General features: G+C 53.6%; 1 protein-coding gene across 5 annotated transcripts in view; it reads right to left on the minus strand.

Annotated features, from left to right (window-relative positions):
* Grk5 (G protein-coupled receptor kinase 5) overlaps positions 1-19619 on the minus strand; it is a 225049-nt gene that overhangs the window by 95805 nt on the left and 109625 nt on the right. For all 5 annotated transcript variants that reach the window (XM_078040881.1, XM_078040778.1, XM_078040825.1 and 2 more), the window contains one exon: positions 15256-15351. In XM_078040881.1, the coding sequence (XP_077897007.1) occupies positions 15256-15351 (96 nt within the window). The remainder of the gene's footprint in view (positions 1-15255; positions 15352-19619) is intronic.

A 19619-nucleotide genomic window follows, 5' to 3' on the forward strand; every position in this document is an offset into this window, starting at 1 on the left:
GGGTGGAGTGGGGGACAGCAAGGGAACCATGGGCAACGGACAGACCGTTTCTATCTGCTGGAGCCTCAACCTGGACATCTTCTGAAAAGTCAAGACCTTTCTGAGTACTAAGGACTGCGAGACGGGAAAGGAAGGAAGGAAAAGGAAAACAGCTACAAGCAGAGGACCAGAAAACGAGGTGGACCCAAAGCACTGGGATGGAAACTCTCAAGCTCCTTCCTGGCAAGGCTGGTGAAGCCATCGTGGGAAACAGGGACCCAAGGGTGGGGCGCAGGCAGGAGACGGGAGGTAAGCAAACTAAGAACCACTCCTTTCATGCTAAAGCCAAATGAGGGCAAAGGGTGGCAGGACATCTGTTGACCGGCTGCCCCAAGGAAGGGGTCTCGGGGCTGGCTGCCAACGCCAGGAGGTGGGGGAGGGGTCCTGGGGGCACAGCACACTCACACCCAGACCAGTCACCTGGGCCTCTAAGAACCACCCCCCGAGTCCCGCCTGCAACACACCTGCGCCTACCCCACAGGCGCCCAAAGAGACGGCCAGTGTGGCATTCATGCCCATCTGCCACCTGTCCAAGGGCCCTGCAGGGGGAGCAGGGCGAGAGGACAGACAGCAGGGGAGCGAGAAGCCATTCTGAAAAGAGTGGAGAAGGGACAGGTGAGCCCTGGGAACAGCTGAGGCTTCTGATAGGGAGTGCTGGAAGCATCCGGTGACCCAGCGTCACAGGGAGGACCCTTCCTTGGCATGACCTGCAGGTGAGAGCAACCCCAGCCGCTCCTGCCTCACCGTGGCACTTGGCTCAACAGAGTGGGGGCCGTTTGGGGTACATTCCAGGTTTGGATTCCCGAGAAACACCATCTCTCTCTCCCTGACAACGGGGGTCAGTAATAAATAACAGAAAGGAATAGACCTCATGTCGCCCTGAAAGCCCACCTGCTCTGTCCACAGCCTCCCTTTGTCCCTGAAGAGGGCTTCAGGAGCTCTCAGAGATGAACATTCAATGGCTCCCTACTGCTCAGGAAAAAGACCTGACCTTGCCAGCTAGAGGCACAAATAGCTCCCCTGGTTCCACTCTGACCTCTGCCTCGTGGCTTTTCTCCACCAGAACAGTGCATGCGTCACCTCCCAAATGTGCCCCCCACTCCACTGTCATCTCCATGGGCAACATGGAGGAAACTCATAGGCAGCACAGCCTTGCCTCGGGCCCTGGTTTGAACCAAGGCTGTCTCTGCCAGAGCTCTAAGACTTTCTTAGTGTTGTTACATTACATGGTGCCAGGAACCGAACCAAGGCACTTCACCACTGAGCTACCCCCCAGCCCTACTTATTTATCTAAATTTTGAGACAGAGTCTTACTAAGTTGCCTAGGCTGGCCTCAACCTCCTGCCTCAGCCTCCTGTCACTGGGTGCCCGTGCCACTTCTCCCGGTAAAGCTTTGGAACTGAAAAATTTACGAATCTCTCTGAGTCTCTTCATTCTGGTCCAGGGACATGGGGCAGGGGCAGGGGCAGGGACATGGCACCTGACCCCCAGGGCTTTCCAGTGGTCTGATGAGGTGCATCTATCCCAGCCCACTCAGCAAGTGCCCAGGAAATGCTGGTTGGGTGACCCTGACAATGCAGATTCTGCTGACCCCAGGGGTCCTCTCTTCCTCTCATCTGTTCAACTGACACTTTGCACCCCACACTGGTGCTCTGCCCCCTCTCCACGCCTCTCCCAGTGTCCTCTGGGCTTTCTAACCTGGTCAGCTTCCTGAGGGATTCCCCTAGGGACCCTCTGCAGAACCCTGTGCATAGTACAAGCTGAGTATGGGCCTGGGGATGGGGTTTGGTTGCCACTTCCCAGGAAGAGGCCCTCCTGCCTCGAGGAGGTGAGATGAGGGCTTAGGGACACCATGTCTAATCTCCAGGTGTGCGGAGAGTTAGTGAAGAGAGATCCGAGGGACCACAATGGGGCTGAGAGAAGGCTGGTTACACTCAGGTCACATAAAGGCAATAACTAGTGGCACACACCTGTAATCCCAGCAGCTCAGGAGGCTGAGACAGGAGGATCGCAAGTTCTGGGCCAATCTCAGGAACTTAGTGAGGCCTGAAGCAATTTAGCGAGACCCTATCTCAAAACAAAAAATAAAAGGGGCTGGGGATGTGGCTCAGTGGTACAGCAATCCCAGGTTCAATCCCCAGCAACAAAAAATAAAATAAAGGCAACAAATATGGCCCAGCCCAGGCTGCCAAGAGCCTCTTCCGAAAGCCACCCCCACCACCTGGCAAAGCTGGGGTCCTGGCACAGAGGAAGGGCTTAACAGATGAATGAGCGAATGAATGAGCAGATCCACTTAGCCAGCAGGACTTGGCGGCCACCAGCCAGGGGAGCCGAGAAGCAAAGCTGGGAGCTGAATGGCGCTGCTGACAGCAAGGACAAGCGGCAAAAGGAAGAGAAATGACCGCAGCAGCGAGTGCTCGCCACAGGCCGGGCCCAAGCCCCTTCCCAGGTGCTTCTTCGTGTAGTCTTTGCAACACTCCTAATTCCACTGTGCAGGTAGGGAAGCTGAGGTTGGGGAAGTTGGGTCCCTCGCCCAAAGCCATCAGGAAGGAAGGGAACGTGGCTCCAACCAGCCCCTCCCCTGCGAGCACCTGTTCACTGCTGTGGCGTCCCCACCTGACTGCGCTGGTTTGGTTCAGCAACTCAGCAGCTGAGTCTCAGCTACTTCCTGACGCATCACGACAGTGTCACCAGCTGCTCTGCTGGACATCCAATGATGACAAAGCCCTTCTCAGGTGCCCTGCTCTGCTCCAAGCTGGGCTCAGCCAAAGGCCCAGAGTGACATCACCCGGGAGCCCATCACTGCCCAGCCAGTGTGGCTGTCACCAAGCAGCTGTGCTGGCAGGGCTCACCCCTGCCTCAAACTCTCCCAGGCCTCCCCTTGACGCCAACTGGGGGCCCAGAAGAGGAGAGTAGAGTGGGGTCACTCTGGCAGGGGGCTGTGATTGAATATCTGTCCCCTGAACTATCTGTTCAGCGGCAACTCAGAACCGACACAGGATGGCTGATCTCAGTCCATGTTTCCAGGCCTTTCAAAAGAACCCAGAATAAAAACAAGACCCATCGGCACTCAGTCCAGAACTGGGGAAGTGTATGTGTTTCTTTCTCCTCCAGCCGAGAGTCAAGATGCAGAGCAAGAAGGAACGCAGGATGCTAACGGAATGGCGCCCAGGACACTTGTGCGGGGAACCACGCAGGCAGGCCCAGCTCTGCCCTCACGGAGCTCAGGAGCAACGGAGGGCAGGGGCGGGCGGCATCAGACCCCCACAGCAGGGTCAGCGCCAGCACAAGGGTCGGGAGGAAGCTGAGCAGGGGAGGTCACAGGGAGGGCTTCCTGGAGGGGTGACCATAAGGCCCGAGGAAGAGTCAGGTACCAGGAAGTTAGAGAAGAGGGTACGGCCTGGTGGGGGAAAGGGGGGGGCGGGGGGGGGGGGGAGTCGACAAAGGCCTGGAGGAAAGAACCAAGGAATACTGGGCCCGGCCGGCAGCGGGGCGGCCAGGAGGGGAATAGGCGGATAAGAGAGAGTCTGGAGAGCAGGGATGAGGCTCCATCCCAGCGGTGACGGAAAGCTCCTGAAGCAGGTGGTGGTGGGACCAGAGGGAAGGGCCTCCTGGCATCTGCGTGCAACTGGACTGAGAGGAGCTGGGAGCCCACACAGGAGCTTAGGCCAAGTCAAGGCAAAGGAAACAGCGGGGACACACAGAGGGGCCGATCCAGGAGGTGAAGTGAGGGCGGAGCCACGTGGTTGTGGAGAGGCCGGAACTGTGACTGTCACAGGAACAAGTGGCAGGGCAGAGGGAAGAGAGGCCCCAGGTCCCTGGGCAACTGGAGGACGCAGAGATTTTTCTCTAAGATCAGGATGAGCCAATTTATGAAAAAAAAAAAAAAAAGTCACCAGGAAGACAGGAATCACTCCAGCCACTGGTCCCACCGAGGGATCACAGCACCCCAAAGAAAGTGACCGGCAACAATTTGCAGAGAGCTTTGCAAAGCCCTTTCCACTAGTGACTCCTTTAACCACCTGACCACCCACTAAGGTAGGGAGTGCTGACTTTGTACTGCAAAATGAGGTTCCACGACTTTCTCAGGGCCTCGAGACCAAGAGGCTGGCACAAGAACCTAGGTCTTCTGCTGCCCAGTCCAGCAGGGAGTCTACCGCCAAATGTTTCCATTTAAAATGACATCTGACTTCTAGGCAGGGAAACAGATGACATTCAAGCCTGAGCAATTCTCTTCCTATCAGCAGAACCAAAAACAAGAGGGCTACAGACCAAAATGTCATAATTGGTAACTGCATTGGCAATTTTTATTTTCCTCTTTTTAAATTCTGTTTTGGAAATCTTGTCCATGGATGTTTATTGTTTTTGTCATGAGAAAAAGAGCTAAAAGATCATTCAAAAATGATTTAGCTGGGCACAGGGGCACATGCCTACAATCCCAGTGTCTCGGGAGGCTGAGGCAGGAGGATTGCCAAATTTGAAGTCAGCCTAGACAACATAGCTAGACTGTCTCAAAATAAAATAACCGGGGCTGGTTTTGCAGCTCAGGGGTAGTGCACTTGCCTAACATGTAGGAGACCTCGTGTTCTATCCCCAGCACTGCAAAATAATAATAACAACTATTATTATTATTACTATCTTCAAAGATGAAACAAGTATAGCACAACTGAGAAACAGAAAATATTTTAAAAGCTGCGCTCCAGATGTCTCTGGACTGTACATTTGTTCCCTGCTACTGGACAGAGAGAGAGCTGAGCTGGAAGCCGAGAGGAACTCGTGCCCCCAGGAGCTCTTTAGGGGATCATTTGGTGGTGGCTATTTTTAGTTTTTAATTTCAAAAGTTCACATTGGCCCCAAGTATCCTTCCACCCATACTTTCTTCTGATTCTCCCTCCTGGGGCTAGCTCTGGGGTAGTCAGAACAAGGGGTGGTTAATTTGCTGGGGCTGACACTGAGGGACTGGAGTAGCTGCTTTGCCAGGTTCCATTGCCAAGGTATTGCTGAACAGACCAAGCCCTGGGAAATATCTGTAAATAGGGTCTGGGTTGAGACCATAAAAAGTGTTGTCCCAGTGTCTCTTTATGGGGCAGAACACTGTCATGCTCAGGCTGCTGCGGGTCGGCTGGCCCCTTGTGTTGGTTTGAGGTCCCCATTGCTACATAAATGAGCTTGTTTTTCTCGTTTCCAGCGAGGGCCCTAAAGCAGACAGAAAAGCCCTTCTCTTTCTTGCTGACTGCCCGGGATGGGGCTGGCCAGAAGGGCAGAGCCTGCTCACCAAATATCAACTGAAATTTCCTCCACCAACCCTGTGTCAGGCTAACGGTGTCCACAGCTAGACATGGAAGATTCCAGAAGAGGCAAAGGAAGCAGAGAGGGCACTGGGCAGAGTGCTCAGGTATAGCTAAACGCACTCGAGCCTTCCAAAAGACAGTGTGGGCTTTCTCACCCATGGGCTGTAGACTGAAATGCCACAATGAAGTGCAAGATATTCATAATACCAACTGTAACAACCAAAAACCCAAGTAGTACAATATACACAAGTGATAGATGTGGAACCTATAAAAATCAGTTTACGCTGCACTCAGGGTAAGGCCTTATTTTCAAGATAGATTAAAGGAAAACTTCCCCCATAGGAGACGAGCCACAGCGGGGGAGGGACTGAGTGCCTGAACCAATTCTGGGTTCGGGGCAACAGGTGAGTTTCCAATCATCAGCTGGTGTGGTCACTCGCCTGCAAAAGGGCTGCCTGAGAGAATATGGATGCTTTTGTGTTTTGTTCACTGATGTGGCCCTGATACTTGATGCCCAATAAATGTGTCAAATGGAAAAACATAAAATCATATATATGAAGAGTTTTAATGATGCACTTGATATCATGTTAAGAAAAAAGGTCAGAACTAGGCGTGGTGGTGCACACCTGTAATCCCAGCAACTCGGGTGGAGGATTGCAAGTTCAAGGCCAGCATCATCAAATTAGCAGGCCCTAAGCAGCTTAGCAAGACCCCATCTCAAAATAAAACATAAAAAGTGGGCTGGGAATGTGGCTCAGTGGTTAAGCATCCCTGGATTTAATGCCTGGTATCACAAAAGAAAAAAGAAAAGAAAAGATAAAAGGTCAGGAACAGGGCTGGGGTACAGCTCAGGTACTTAACAATCACAAGGCCCAGGTTCAAACCCTGGCACCAAAAATTGTGTGGGAAAGATAAGAAACAAAACTATATATAAGAAACAAAACGCTTACCGGGGAAAAGCTAGAAGAACGTATAGGAAAGTGTTAACTATGGCTGTACCTGAGAGGTGACTATGGGTGGCCTTCATTGTTAAAATTTTCCATATGATTTTTAGCAAAGTAATTTGTTAATTGCTGACTTAGCAACAAAAAGAGGGATTGGAAAAGTACTATGCAGCACGGCTGGCGAAACAATCAGTCCTCCCATAGACGTTCCTGTGCCTGTCAGGGAAGCGGGTGGCGGCGGCCTGTGCCTGTAGGAGGGAGAGGGTCCACCCTCAGCCCTAGAGCCAGGATCCTCTGGCCCCGACCTGGACTCCATGGACCGTGGGGTAAGGTAGGCTATGGGTTCAGTTGTGTCCTGTCCCTAAAAAACAAGCAGCCAAGACCCCGGGTACCTCAGAATGTGCCCTTATTTGGAAATAGGGTCTTCATGGAGGTAATCATTTTAAAATGAGGCCCTTGGGGCAGGCTCTAATCCAGTGAGACTGGTGTCCTTATAAAAAGGGAAAACTTGCCAACAGACCCACACAGGGAACACGCCATGTGAAGATCAGGCAGAGGTCAGGCTAAGCTAAAGCGGCAGGCAAGCCCCAGAAGCTAGGAGAGAGGCCCAGAAGAGATGCTCCCTTGCAGCCTGAGGAGGAACCAACCCTGCCAACACCTTCATCCTGCACTTTTGGCGTCCAGAGCCACGAGTCAATAAATTCTGTCATTGAAGCCACTCGGTCTGTGGCTCTTAGTTACAGCAGCCCTGGCAAATTCATTCAGTGGGGGAAGGCCCGCCTGGACTCCGGCCACAAGGAGACCTTTGCATGTCACTTGTCTCTCGGGGACTCAGTTTACATATCAACACTGGGTTTCAAATTTGGTTTTAGTTTTAGCCCCAGAATAAGACCTTACATAGAAGCCCAAATATAAAAGGTCAAAAAAAAAAAAAAAAAAAAAAGATCAGGTGGAAGCCTGGCCTGGATCCCACCTCCCTACAGAGCAGCCTCTGGAAACCACGCATCCAGATCATCTGAAAAACTCCCCAGCACCCCATTCTAAGACGCACGAAGGAGAAACCCATGGGCAAGCGCCACTAGGCACCGAGCTCAGGCCTCCTCCAAGGGCTGCCGCCAGCCACAGAGGTGAAGGCACCAACCTCACAGGCCACCCTCTCCTCCGGACAGCTCCAGCTGCAGACAGGTCACCTGATGTTCCAGCTCTGCCACATCTAAATTTATCCTGCACTCCAAGGCCGAGCAGATGCTGCGCCTTACCCGAGCAGGGTTAAGTGGCAGAACCACAGGAGTGACGCGCCCTTATCACCCCAAGGACGGCGATGACGTCCGCAGAGACTTGGTTTCCCTGACGATGAAACCAAGAGCTTGAATGCCAGCCTGGCAGGCTGCAGGGGACGAGGTCACGGAGACGTGAGAAGCTCTGAGCGTCCCACGGGCCACAGACGCCTCAGGGGGCACAGAGTCAACAAGGAGGAGAGAAACAGGGTCACCATTCTCTCTCACCACGGTGGAATCCAGTCTTTCTTCATTCCCTTTTTAATTGCACAATAACACCCCAATTCATTCTCCCTTCACGGAATTACCTTGCAGATGAAGCTGGGGTCCCTGCGGACCTCCACGCCTACCCAGGGCAACCAGGGTGAGGACTCTGGGCTGCAGCCTTCTAGGACATACACGTGTCCTTTCAAAGAAGCCCTCCAGGCCAGGAGAGGGGTCTGGGCAGGAGGGGTGCTATGGCGCTCTGGGACAGGCCGTGTAGCTGGGGGGAAGGGGGAGGGCTGGGGCTGCAGGGCTCAGAGTGGGCTTCCAGGAGGAGGAAGCTGGAGGTAGGTGCTGTAAGGAATAGAGATTCAGAAAACTCTGAGCAGCTGTCCCTGCACTGCGCCCATCCACGCCAGCACTAATGACATGGCCCACTAATCACCCATAGCCAACTCAGCTTCCTTGGGGAGCTCTAAAGTCCTCTCCAAGTGTCCCTCAAACCACCACTGTGCTGACAATGACGGCAAGGACATCAGTGGCATGTGCCTCTCCCAGCAGCTCTACCAGGTGGTACTAGTGTCTCCATTTTAGGTACAAAGAAACTGCCAGGGAATGGCCCAGGGAAACTACCCAGGGAAGTTGAATGACTTGCTCAAAGTCATAGCTGGGGACATCAGAGCCACCCTTTGACCTTGGCTTTGACCTTGATGATGACAAGGGAAGATCCTTCTGTGAGGCCACACCACTTCTTGAGGGTGACCCATGATACAGCCCAGCACCCACACAATGCCCAGTGCATAGTAGGGGCTCGAGGACTGTCCACTGACTGAGTTAGTGAACAAGAACTAAGGCAGCTCAAGGAAGTCTCGCGGTTCTGGGGGAAGTTGGAGTTTTTTTTCCACGTTGAGGCCCTGCATTTTCCTCTAGGAATCCCCCACAGCCAAGCGCTTCTGCTCCTGGGAAGAGTTAAGCTTTGACAAGCGGCTCTCCCAGGAGACAGCTCAATCTCCCTGTCCCGCCCGCCCGTGAGGGCTGGGGCAGCGTGGTGGCACACCAGGCTCAGCAGCCACTTCTGCAAACAGCCTCCTCCTAAACGCTGCTCCTGCCGGGGGTGAGGAGGGACCTTGATTTATTACACAGCTTTTGGACAGTTCCTACAGAAATATTGCCAAACACTGGAATAATCAACTCTTTCACTCAAACCCCCTCCTACTTTTTTTTTTTAAGCGAAAGAATAAAGTACGCAATGAGTCTGAGCTAAATAAATAAAAAGGCCACACTTTTGCCCAACAGGACTTTCTGCGTCACTGAGAAATATCTGCAGACCTCAACAATCTTTTATCTTGTGATGACGTTTCCAGCCTTCCAAGCTTTGCACATTCTGAGAACTTCTTTGATTTGGGCCCCTAATGATCTTACTCGAACAATTAGCCTATTAACTAATAATGTCATTACTTGATGTTTCGCCAGCAGACGAGCAGACATTGGAGGACGTCTCCCTCCTCTCACAGTCTGTCTGCCCTCTGCCAGTTCTGTCTACCATCAGTCAGCTCATGTCTGGGGCTCACACTGGAAGCAGATCCAGGCAGCAAGGAACCTCTGTCTTGATATTGCCACTAACTGCTGTTCTGGTTTCCAGACGGAGGAAGAGGAGGGAACGAGCACTTGATCTATCTACCCACCATCTGCCCATCATCCATCCATCCATCTATCCATCCATCCATCCACACTTGCCGCAGTGAAGACTCTCAAGTGAGCAGGAAGTGTTCTAGGCCCCCAAGGAGCTCACAGAAAAATGCTCTGGGAGGCTGTGAGGGAAGCCACTTCCTCTGGGGAAGTTCTGATGGGTGCAGACCCTCACCACCATTCTTCAGCTTGGTGACCTGTTCTTCACCATCATAGAACATTCTCAATGCGTCATCACATGGCCATCCCAGTCAATCTCCTGAGCTCAGCCATGACTGAGTTCCAGGAGGGCAGGAATCAGCTGTTTCCCCATGGGCAGCACATAGTAGGTTCCCAATAAACATTTGTTGAATAAACAAGCAGCACATACTTACAAGATACAGTAAAGAGAGAGAGAGACCCACAGGAATGTCGACCCTTGGAGCCTGCAGTGTGAATCCCTCGGCTGGGGCTCATGCCCCAAATGTTTATGAGTCAATTAACTCCAGGTGGTGGGAAGCTGTTGCTAGGACCCAGGAACTGGACTGTCCTAGGCAGTCACCCTGCTCCAGGAGCCTGTTCACTCACTTCTGAAATAGACACGATGTTCATTTCCTTGAGTTGAGGATTCTGTGCAAACGTAATACGAGAGCAGCTCTGGGGAACCTGGCCGGCCAGGAGCCCCTTGTTGGCCTCCCCACTTAGTGCCTAGGAGACTGTGGCTGGGGTCTTGGGGTTGAGCTGAGCCTGCTCATCTCTGTACACTTCCTACGCTGCCTCCCGAAGCTAAACTCTCATTACTTTAAGTAACTGGCTAAGGTTAAATTTAGATACAGCAAACACATGTCATAAACTTTTTAAAAAGAGCCTGAATTTCAAACATTTCACCTCCTTCAATCCTTCATTCACTTAATGTTTAATGAGCCCTATTATGTGCCAGACACTGTTTGGGGAGTGAACCAGGCAAGACGCAGTCACTTTTAACATGGAACAACCAGTCCAGTGGAGGAGACAGAAAATACACAAGTAACTGACTAATAAAAGATGATGACTTCACACGGAGGTATGGGGAGAGAACATTAAATAAACAGCGCTATGTGGAAGAACGCAAGAGGGGGGTGAAGGCTTCTCTTGGAGGTGAAATTTGGGCTGAGTCCTAAAAGCGCCCTGAAAAAAAAGTGTGGGGAGAACATTCCAGGTGGAGGGGAGAGCAGGTGCCACAGCTCCTGCCTGAAGACAAGCTGCACAAAGGTGTACAGCTGAGAAAGAGAGGAGGAAGCCTGGGGCAGCTCGGGCAGGGTAGGGAGAAGAATGTCAGGCCAGATTTGCAGGGAGACACTTGGCCTTCTTTCTACCAACCTCTAACCAAAACCCAGCACTGCCTGCCATCATGAATGTCAACAAGGGCCCACACAATGCTAGCAGTGCCTGGGGCTCAAATGACACTCCTGTTAGAGTTGTGGCAGATATATGAAAGTATCACTTATGCTCATCCCAAATTCTAAATTACAATAGCTATTAGACTAGCTATTAGATCTTGTTATTTAAAGTATTAACAAAGAAGCACATGCATTTCTATATTAAACATTTTAAAAGTATTTAATAACTGCATTTGAAAAGAACTGGTTTCCTTGGTAACCCCCTGTGGTCCCTTTCATATGTAAAAGCCTTGTTCTGAGAAGGGGTCCGTGGACTTCACCCACAGCCAAAGTGCTTGCTACCCACAGAAAAGAGTTGGAGGTTTACCCCAAGTAGGATAGGTTTTGGCAGGAGAATGATTCACAGGGCGGTTTTCAGTTTTTCAAAATCACCCCATTGCTGGGCAGAGCAGCCCGTGCTTCCCAGGGCAGCGCCAAGGCAGGCCAGGTCATGGCTTCAATGGAGGGGCCAGCGTCCCAGGGTCTGCGTGGGCTCTGTCCTTCCCTCTGATCCTGAGCCTTCCCACTGCACCACCCTACTATCCTCTGGCCCCGAGGGGCCCTGGAGCCTCGGCACAAGGCTTACCCTGGGACATCCAGCCAAATGGCTGCAGAGCCAGTGTGTGTGTCCACAAGAAAACAAATGCGGCGTCTGCCACTGTTTGGTTTGTGTATTGGTCTAGAGGAGAAATGAGATTTTGATTTAAGAAGGCTTCCAGCAGGACCCCAGCAGAGGCTGTACAAACACCACTGCAACTGCCCGCAAACAGGCGGCAAGCCCGAGCCCCGGCCCAGCCCACAGTCTGCAGCCCCCGGTCTGTGTCAGCCTCCTGTTTTCCTGGGCTTCTCTTCACACTGCACACACACACACACACACACACACACACACACACACACACACACACACTTCTTTCAAAACTCTTCAGAAAACAAAAGCATCACTCCCTTCTGGCAGTACACCATTCTCACACCTGCCTGGGGTCCTGGGCCCTGCCAAGAGCCCTGTCTAAGGGCCTAGAATGGGGCTGGGGCCAAAGAGTGAAGCCCATGCACAGAGAGAAGCTCAGAGCCAAATCCTGTATTCCCAGGTGCCCTTCCAGCAAGGAGGGTATGAGAAGGTGAGGGCCACTTGGGTGTTCCTGGGACAATGCCTGGGAAGCCCCTGGGGAGGAGGGAGGAGGGAGCAGGGAGGGTACCTGAGCATGTGGTGGCAGTGCAGGCTGGGCAGGGCACAGCCTGTGAGGCTCCTTCACCTCAAGGCAGAAGAGCAGTGTCTCAGGAGGCAAGTGGAGGGGAAGCAGAGCCAGGTCCTCGAATCTGGAACTAGGCTGCCTAGTGATAGACTGTCTGTGTCCTCCCCAAAACTGAGGTGGTGAAGCCGAGCTCCCTGTGACGGTGTGGGGAGGCAGCTCAGTCCCCAGGGTGGAGCCCTCTGGACTGGGATTAGTGCCCTGGTAAGAAGAGCCCTGAAGGAGCTGCTTCCTCTCGTTTGATGACACAAGGATACTAGGATGCTGTCTGCAGGCCAGGAAGCAGCCTTGATCTTGGATTGCCGGCCTTCGGAACTGGGGAGTAAACACCTGTGTCAAAGCCTGCCGGCCAGTATGACTGGTTACCGCAGCCAGAGCTCAGACAGAGATTGAGAAGAAAGTCTGGAAGTGCGCATCCTGCTGCTGGAACGAGGTGAAACGACAGCTCTGGAGTGGCCCCTGCGCTCAGCTGCCCCTTCCAGGGCCTCTGGCTGCAGAAAACTGGCCGGGTCTTTTTGGTGGGCGGGGGCTCGTTTTGAGTTTCTCTGATTCCCAGGCAGGGACATAGGGAGTAAGAAAGAAAACCCAAGAAGCTCAAAGTCCCCAGCCAGTCTGCCTTCTTTCCACCTAGGAGTCTTCTTATGTTCTGTTTTACACACAATGTCCAGGGTTTCAAGTGCCCTTAGCAAGAGGGTAGGGAACAATGTATCCACTTCCTCTTATCTAGAACGGAAGCCCTTTAGTTCATATTTTTGTTTTATATTTATTATTATTAGTAGTAGTTGTAGATGGACACAATATCTTCATTTTATTTATTTATTTTTATGTGGTGCTGAGGACAAATCCAATGCCTCATCCTTGCTAGGCAAGTGCTCTACCGCTGAGCCAAACCCCCAGCCCTTGTTTTATATTTTTAAGACACACGTGAAATAAATATAGTAGATATTTATTAAATCTTAATATATTAAGATTTCTTTAATCTGGATGTACTTTCCCATCCGAAGCCCTTCCTGAGCCGAGTTCACTCACTCCTCCTCTTCTCTCCTTCACTCGTTCGTCCAGCTGACGTCTCTCACACCCCTTCTGTAAGCCAAGTGCCAACCACACGGCCATGAACTTCAAAGATCCAGCTCCTTCCTGAAGAGCCACTCACACTGTGGGACAGACAGATGTGAGACAGCAGCCCGGGAGGTGGTCTAGCAGAGCAGCCTGGAGGCTCTGGGCGGCTCTGACCACGGCTAGTTTGCATTCAGGGCCAGGGGGACTTCTCTGAGGAAGTGGCCTTCAGAGCCTGTTATGCCCTCGTGACAGCTACCCGCAGACACCACCCAGGCAAATGACTTCCAAGGGTGGACTTGGCAGGCCAGGCCCCTCCCAGGTGGGCTTGGCCTGGCCCCGTCGCCCTGCCTCTCTGTAATCTCCACCGTGGGGAGCCTTTCTCCATGGTAAGCTCTCTCCTCTGGCTCAACACAGGGTCCTAAGGAGGAATGTAAGATGCCCCCGGGGCCCACAGTGAATGGGGAGTGAAGGGACATCCTTCCATCAGAAGAAAGCTAGGTTCTGCCTCCAGAAGAGGCACCTGGCAGCCAGCAGGCTCACCCAGGAGGAAGGTGACCAAAAAGACTCAGACCACCCTCAGGAGGGCCTTTCTGCCCTCAGGGGTGTGTGGTGACCATGGCAGCTGAGGTCCCCACCCCAGCCCAGTCTGAGGTCCCCACCTCTGGGCCCAGTCTCTCCAGGCCTAAATCAGAGTGATAAAGAATGAAATGATCTCTAGAGGGATAATGGCGGGTCACCAGAGGCGCTGTCCCCATGACTCTCTGGAGGCCACTCGTGAGTCCTGGGTAGTCCTGGATGGTAGTCTACCTGGCCACTCGTGAGTCCTACCCTGAGCTCTGCCAGCCCCAGGAGAGCAGCCCCTCCTCTCTCCCCCTGGGCCCGTTGATTCTCAAGTGTGAACATGGGTGTTCGAGGCCACAACTCAAAAGGGACCAAGCAGGGCAGCATCTGCTGGGAACTGCAGAAAGAACACTGGAGAACTGAGAAGAGCAAGTCACGGTCTCATCTGGTCCCCTCTACTGTGTTCACAGTCATTATGTCACCTACAGCTAGGGAGACAAAGCCCAATGGACTAATAACCTGTCACGGGACCAGGAGAGAGGGCGGGATTGAGCCCAAGTCTGCTGGATCCAGAGCTGCAATTCCTTAGGCCAGCTCCACTCTTGGCTCCAAGGACCATGGAGATTCTGACCTCACAGAGGGGTTAAGGACGGCAGGTGCGACGCGGGGAGCTCCCCATCCTGCAGTACCTACCTTGCTTCCCCACTCACATCTGCCTTTGTGGGTGCAGCCGGCATCTTTTCGTCTCATAAATGCCAATCAAGTGAGCCCCTCCCCTACACTAGACACTGTAGGCTATCCAGTCCTGGGTGGGCCTGAGTATTGTAAAACATGTGTACATGTATGTGACCTCTGACAGTCACAGGCAGTTGAGGGGCCTTCCTGTAGCAAGGGAGGTGCCCACCCCAGGGCACATGGGGAGGAGGGCTAGGTTCTGACCAGAACAAAGGACCAGCCTCCTCATGCCCACCCATAGGAGCCCTCACCCAGTCACCCTGGCCTCTTGCCTACAGCCATGTCCTCAGCGGGGGCACGTGGTGTGTTGGCTGTGCCAGTCCCCACAGGAGATGAACTCCTGCCCTCGTTGGAGGTGGCTACATGGTGCTGAAGAGAGAAGGCAGGGCTGCGTCGGTGGGCAGCAGCTCCGTGGTGGGCATCACCATCTCCAGCAAGAGAGGAGGAGAGCCCAGAGCCAGGCTGTTCCCCGAGGGCAGGGTGCACGGGCTCCAGGGAGGAAGAGAGGAAAAGCTCCAGGTGGGGCTCAGAGCCAGGTGCCCCCCACTGCCCTCCCCTGAGCTGTGCACCTTGGGCCAGTGACAGAGCCACTCTGCACCTTGGTCTCCCCATCTGAGTAAAATAATAGTAGCTGCCGCCAAGGGTGACTGGGAAGTGGTCATTGCAAACAGTCAGTGACTGCTGGCTGCATCTTTATGCCCGTTAGCAAAGACGTCGGCCTCAAGGGCTCCCTGGACAGACCACACTGCGTTACCAGAGTCGCCTCTGACTCACACTGCACAGTGGCCTGAGGGGGTCAGCGGGCTTACCTATGGTCCTCCGGAGATCTTCACACTGGCTGATGTGAGGGAACTTCAGGATTTCCTTCCACTTCTTGCTTTTCCCTTTGCGCTTTCCTCCGCCCCCTGCAGAGGTGGGAGAAAGATGGTGGGCAGATGTTTGTGCTGTCCCAGGTCCAGCCCCTACGTCCCACCCACTGAACCAGCTTCCTGGGCTGGGAGGCGGTGGGGGCTCTAGGTCGAGCCAGTGACCCCACTCCCACCCCAAGCTCAAGATGCACATGCTTCTTCCAGGCCAGTGTGCAGTCTATGTTTCCTCGTGGTCCCACGGGGACCTTCCACCCCAGCAGAGAGCCCCCCGCTTCCCTACCATGCCAGCATCCCGTCTCTGCTCTTCCCATGGCATCTCCCAGCCCTTCAGCCCCTGGGTGCTTGATAACTGGCAGGGGCCAGGCCTGTTACATCCTACCTCTCCCTGTGGCCTGGGCGCTCTTCATGGACTGCGGCCACCTCCCTGCCCTCATTTCTCCCTCCTGTTTCCTACAGAGTCTCCTTCCTCAACTGGGCCAGATGTGGGGACCAAGAGTTGGATTTCCACTTGTTCTGGGTACCTCCTCCCTCAACCTCCCAAACCCAGAGCCTCTGAGGACATATTTCTCAAGACTAGAAGGAAGGACTCCTGAAAGGTCCTGTCCTCCCTCCTGTCCACCACAGTGTGCAGATATAACAAACACTTATGCGTAATGAAAACGTGTCACGAATAGGCATGTGTAGGGGCACACGGAGGTGGATGAGGTGCATACTGGGTTCCCACCACCCCTGCCACTCCTCCCAACCAGGGGACAGGGGACAGCCATCAGAGAAGCACACAGCAATGGGTGCCATTTCTGCACCTCTGGACCTAGGACCTAGAAGTATCTATGGCATGTGGCCGGGAGTCCCTAGGAACCCAAATGCTGTTGCCAACCCCATCCCCACAGTGGCCCTCAGTTACCATCTGCCAGTCACTTTGCCATAGCTCATGTGGTCCTTTGGGCACCCAGTATCTCAGGATTTTAAGGGCCCTTTACTCCTTCAGGGTCCCAGGAAGAACGCTAGCTCCCTGCTCTGGGTGGGTGATGGCCTTTTCACTCACTGGCCCTCCCAGGAAGGGTCTGGCCAGGACAGGGCCCCTTCCCCTGGCTCCGCCTGGCTCAGCCCTGTGGCCTCCCAGCTGTCTACGCACACCTGGGCATGCAGCCTCCTCTGAGCCCTCTGTGAACTAGAGACAGGAGGCCTTCCTCGTGACGCTGACAGGATAAGGAGGCAGTGAGCATTCAGAGGCAGGCACAGAGCAGGGCTGGGGTCCCTACCCGTCATCCCCACTGCCCTGGAGAGCCAAGGCTGAGGCCTGCTCAGCAAGTGGGCCGGCTCAAGTGCTGGTGGCCAGGGAGGGAGTGGGCAAGGGAGCTGATGAGGCAGGGGACGCAGGGCCATGTCTCCATTCTGCTCATCCTGCCTCTCCTGGCCAGGCCCAGTTTCCTCTCCCTGGGTCCCTGTAGATGGCAAAGGCCTCAAACTTCAAAGGACAGAACAGTATGTATTGGGCACCTGCCATGGCCAGCCATCACTGGAAAAGACCTCGTGGTTCCTGAGAACGGCTGAGGGTGAAACCACGGGCCCATGTCATAGGTGAAGACACAGGTGTGCATCCCACTCCATGCTCATTCCTCCACCCCCACCTAGAGCTCCCACACAGACACGCGCACGCACACACACACACACACACACACACACGAGCACTTGGGCTGGCCCTGCCTGGACTGAGCCCATGCCCCATCTCCCTGCACTCTTCACCTTCACTCTGTGTGGTGGGAAGGACTCTACCCCCCCTTGACAGATGAGGAAACTGAGACAGCGGGAAGAGAGAAGCAAGGTGGCAGAGGTTCAGGACCCCAGCTGAGGGGACTCCTGGACCTGGGATCTGGCCCTTGCTGTCTGGACTATACACCCACGGGTGCACTACAAGCAAGAAGAACTCTCAGAGGATCCAAGAGAGCTGGTGTCAGACCTCAGACGCCACCCAGCGTGTGATGATGGGGCAGGAGCCCAAGGCCCACGCCGGCAGGCGCCCAGGAACACTGCCAAGCAGACCAGAGCCCCGCAGGGTTGCTCAGCCCGACCCACATGTGGCTTCTTTGTTTGCCTGCTGCTCAATGAGCCAGTTGCCAACAGCTAAACACCAGCAAGTTTCACACACAAACCCAGCTTTTGGACTGCTCACCCACAACCAGGCTTCCCACATGCAAGAACCAGCTGGAGCTGGGCAGCAGCTGCCCCACGGACAGGACACGTGGCCTCCAGATGAGCTGTCCCCAACAGCTGGGGTCCTCTTCAGGTGGCCCGCCTGGCCTCTATAGAGGGTCACATGTGCACCCCCAGGGAAGGGGCACCCTCTCAAGAAACCAGCCTAAACCATAGTAGGTGGGCAAAGTCAGGTCTGTCCCAGCAGCTCACGGGCTGCAAAGCCCAAAAGGGCCATTGGATCTCATCTGTCACATCTCTCCCGTTCCCTGTATACACACTCCCAGACCTGGCTGGGACAAGGCACCTGGGTGTGGGTGATAGAATACACATAACATAAAATTTACCATTTTAGCTATTTTTAGACATACAATTAAGGTGCTTTAAGAATTTTCTCAGCATCCCAAAAAAAAATGTGTACCCATTAAACAATTCCCCGTTCTCCCTCATCCCAGCGCCCTCTAGCCTCGGTTCCACTTTCTGTCTCCATTACTTGGGTCACCTCACATACAAGGAATCACACAAGAAGTGTCCTCTGTGCCTGGCTGGCCTTGCGGAGCACCAGGTCTCCCAGGTTCGCCCAGGCTGCCGCAGGATCTCCGCTTTCTAGGGCGGAATCCTATAGGTGGTATGCATACACGTTTTATTTATCCACTCATCTGTTGAAGGACACTGGAGCTGGTTCTACTCTAAGGCTCTGCTGACCAGTGCTGCTCCATAGATATTTGCATATGAGCAAATACATGTCTGAGTCCCTGCTTTCAATTCTCAGAGATGATTGGCTAGGTCCTATAGAAAGCCAATGTTTAACTTCTTGAGGAGTCCAGGATCTACTCTGTGTGTGTGTGTGTGTGTGTGTGTGTGTGTGTGTGTGTGTGTGGTACTGAGGATCCAACCTAGGGCCTCGCATGCGCTAGGCAAACGCTCCACCGCTGAGCCACAACCCCAGCCCTTGACCATTCACTTTTGACAACCAGATTTCAAGGTTGCGGCCCAGCTCTCTGATTGGACCCCAGGAAGGTAACTTTTTATAAGGCTCCCAGGTATTTCTCAGGCAGCCAACTTTACTCACACGTTTATGTACACAGTTTTTATGGACTGGTTTTTTCATTAATTCAAGAAAATTAACATAGATTCATTAGTCCATTCAACCAATTTTGAGTAACTCCTAAGTGACAGGCAGGTGGACAGGTGGGTGCCAAGACAGGGCTACGTTGAGCAGCGAAGACAGATGTCAACACTTCACTCCAGTGATCACCATGCCCCTCGAGGCTGCCCCACTCCTACCCAGTGAACATCTGGTAATGTTTGGGGACATTTTCAATTGTCACAGCTAGACTGGAGAGACACTATTGGCATCTGGGAGTCACAGCCCAAAAATGTGGTTAAGCGTTCGTTGTACCATGCCCAAGACAGACCCCTAGGACTCTGAAAGATCAGCTCCAAAATGCCAACGGTAGCACTGAGGGGAAACACTCCTTTAGTTGGTGGAGTTTTGACCAACACTTAGGGAAAGGACGGGGGTTGGAGATTTGCTAGTCACAGGGCAGCCATGGTCGGGGGGTAGAGGTGGCAGGAAAGGCGAGGCCCAGAGGATGATGCTGAGGTGGTGTCAGGGAAGAGGGCGGGCCCCACACAGTCTGGTGGTCTATGTGATGTGGAAATTAAAGAAATGCAGCATTTCTTAGACACAAAGTCAGGGGACATCGGTCCTGTTAATAAGACATCATCCCTTGCTCCTCACTTCGGCCCTGGAAAGCAGATCCTACTACTGAGTCCATCTTGCAGAAGGAGAAATAGAATTCCAGGGAAGCAAGAACCCCTCCTCCGAGCACTCGGGCCATCTGTGACCACCTGAACCAGGCTCAGGTGTCCTTCCTCTCACACTAGTGCTCAGTGGCCACAAGTGAGCAACGCACCAGAGGGGGGCAAGCTGAGGAATCTCCACACGTATGTGGGCAGGAGCATCCCTCTTGCCCTCACATCAGTGGTTCTGTGTGCCCCCCACCTGGGAGCGGCAGTCTCCTCCCAGAACTTGTTAGAACTGCACATTCCACCCCAGACAACTCCGGGAGGGCGGGAAACCTGGGTTTCAGTGAGCCCCAAGGTGG

This window comes from Ictidomys tridecemlineatus, chromosome 1, assembly GCF_052094955.1.
Source record: "Ictidomys tridecemlineatus isolate mIctTri1 chromosome 1, mIctTri1.hap1, whole genome shotgun sequence".
NCBI classification, from domain to species: domain Eukaryota; kingdom Metazoa; phylum Chordata; class Mammalia; order Rodentia; family Sciuridae; genus Ictidomys; species Ictidomys tridecemlineatus.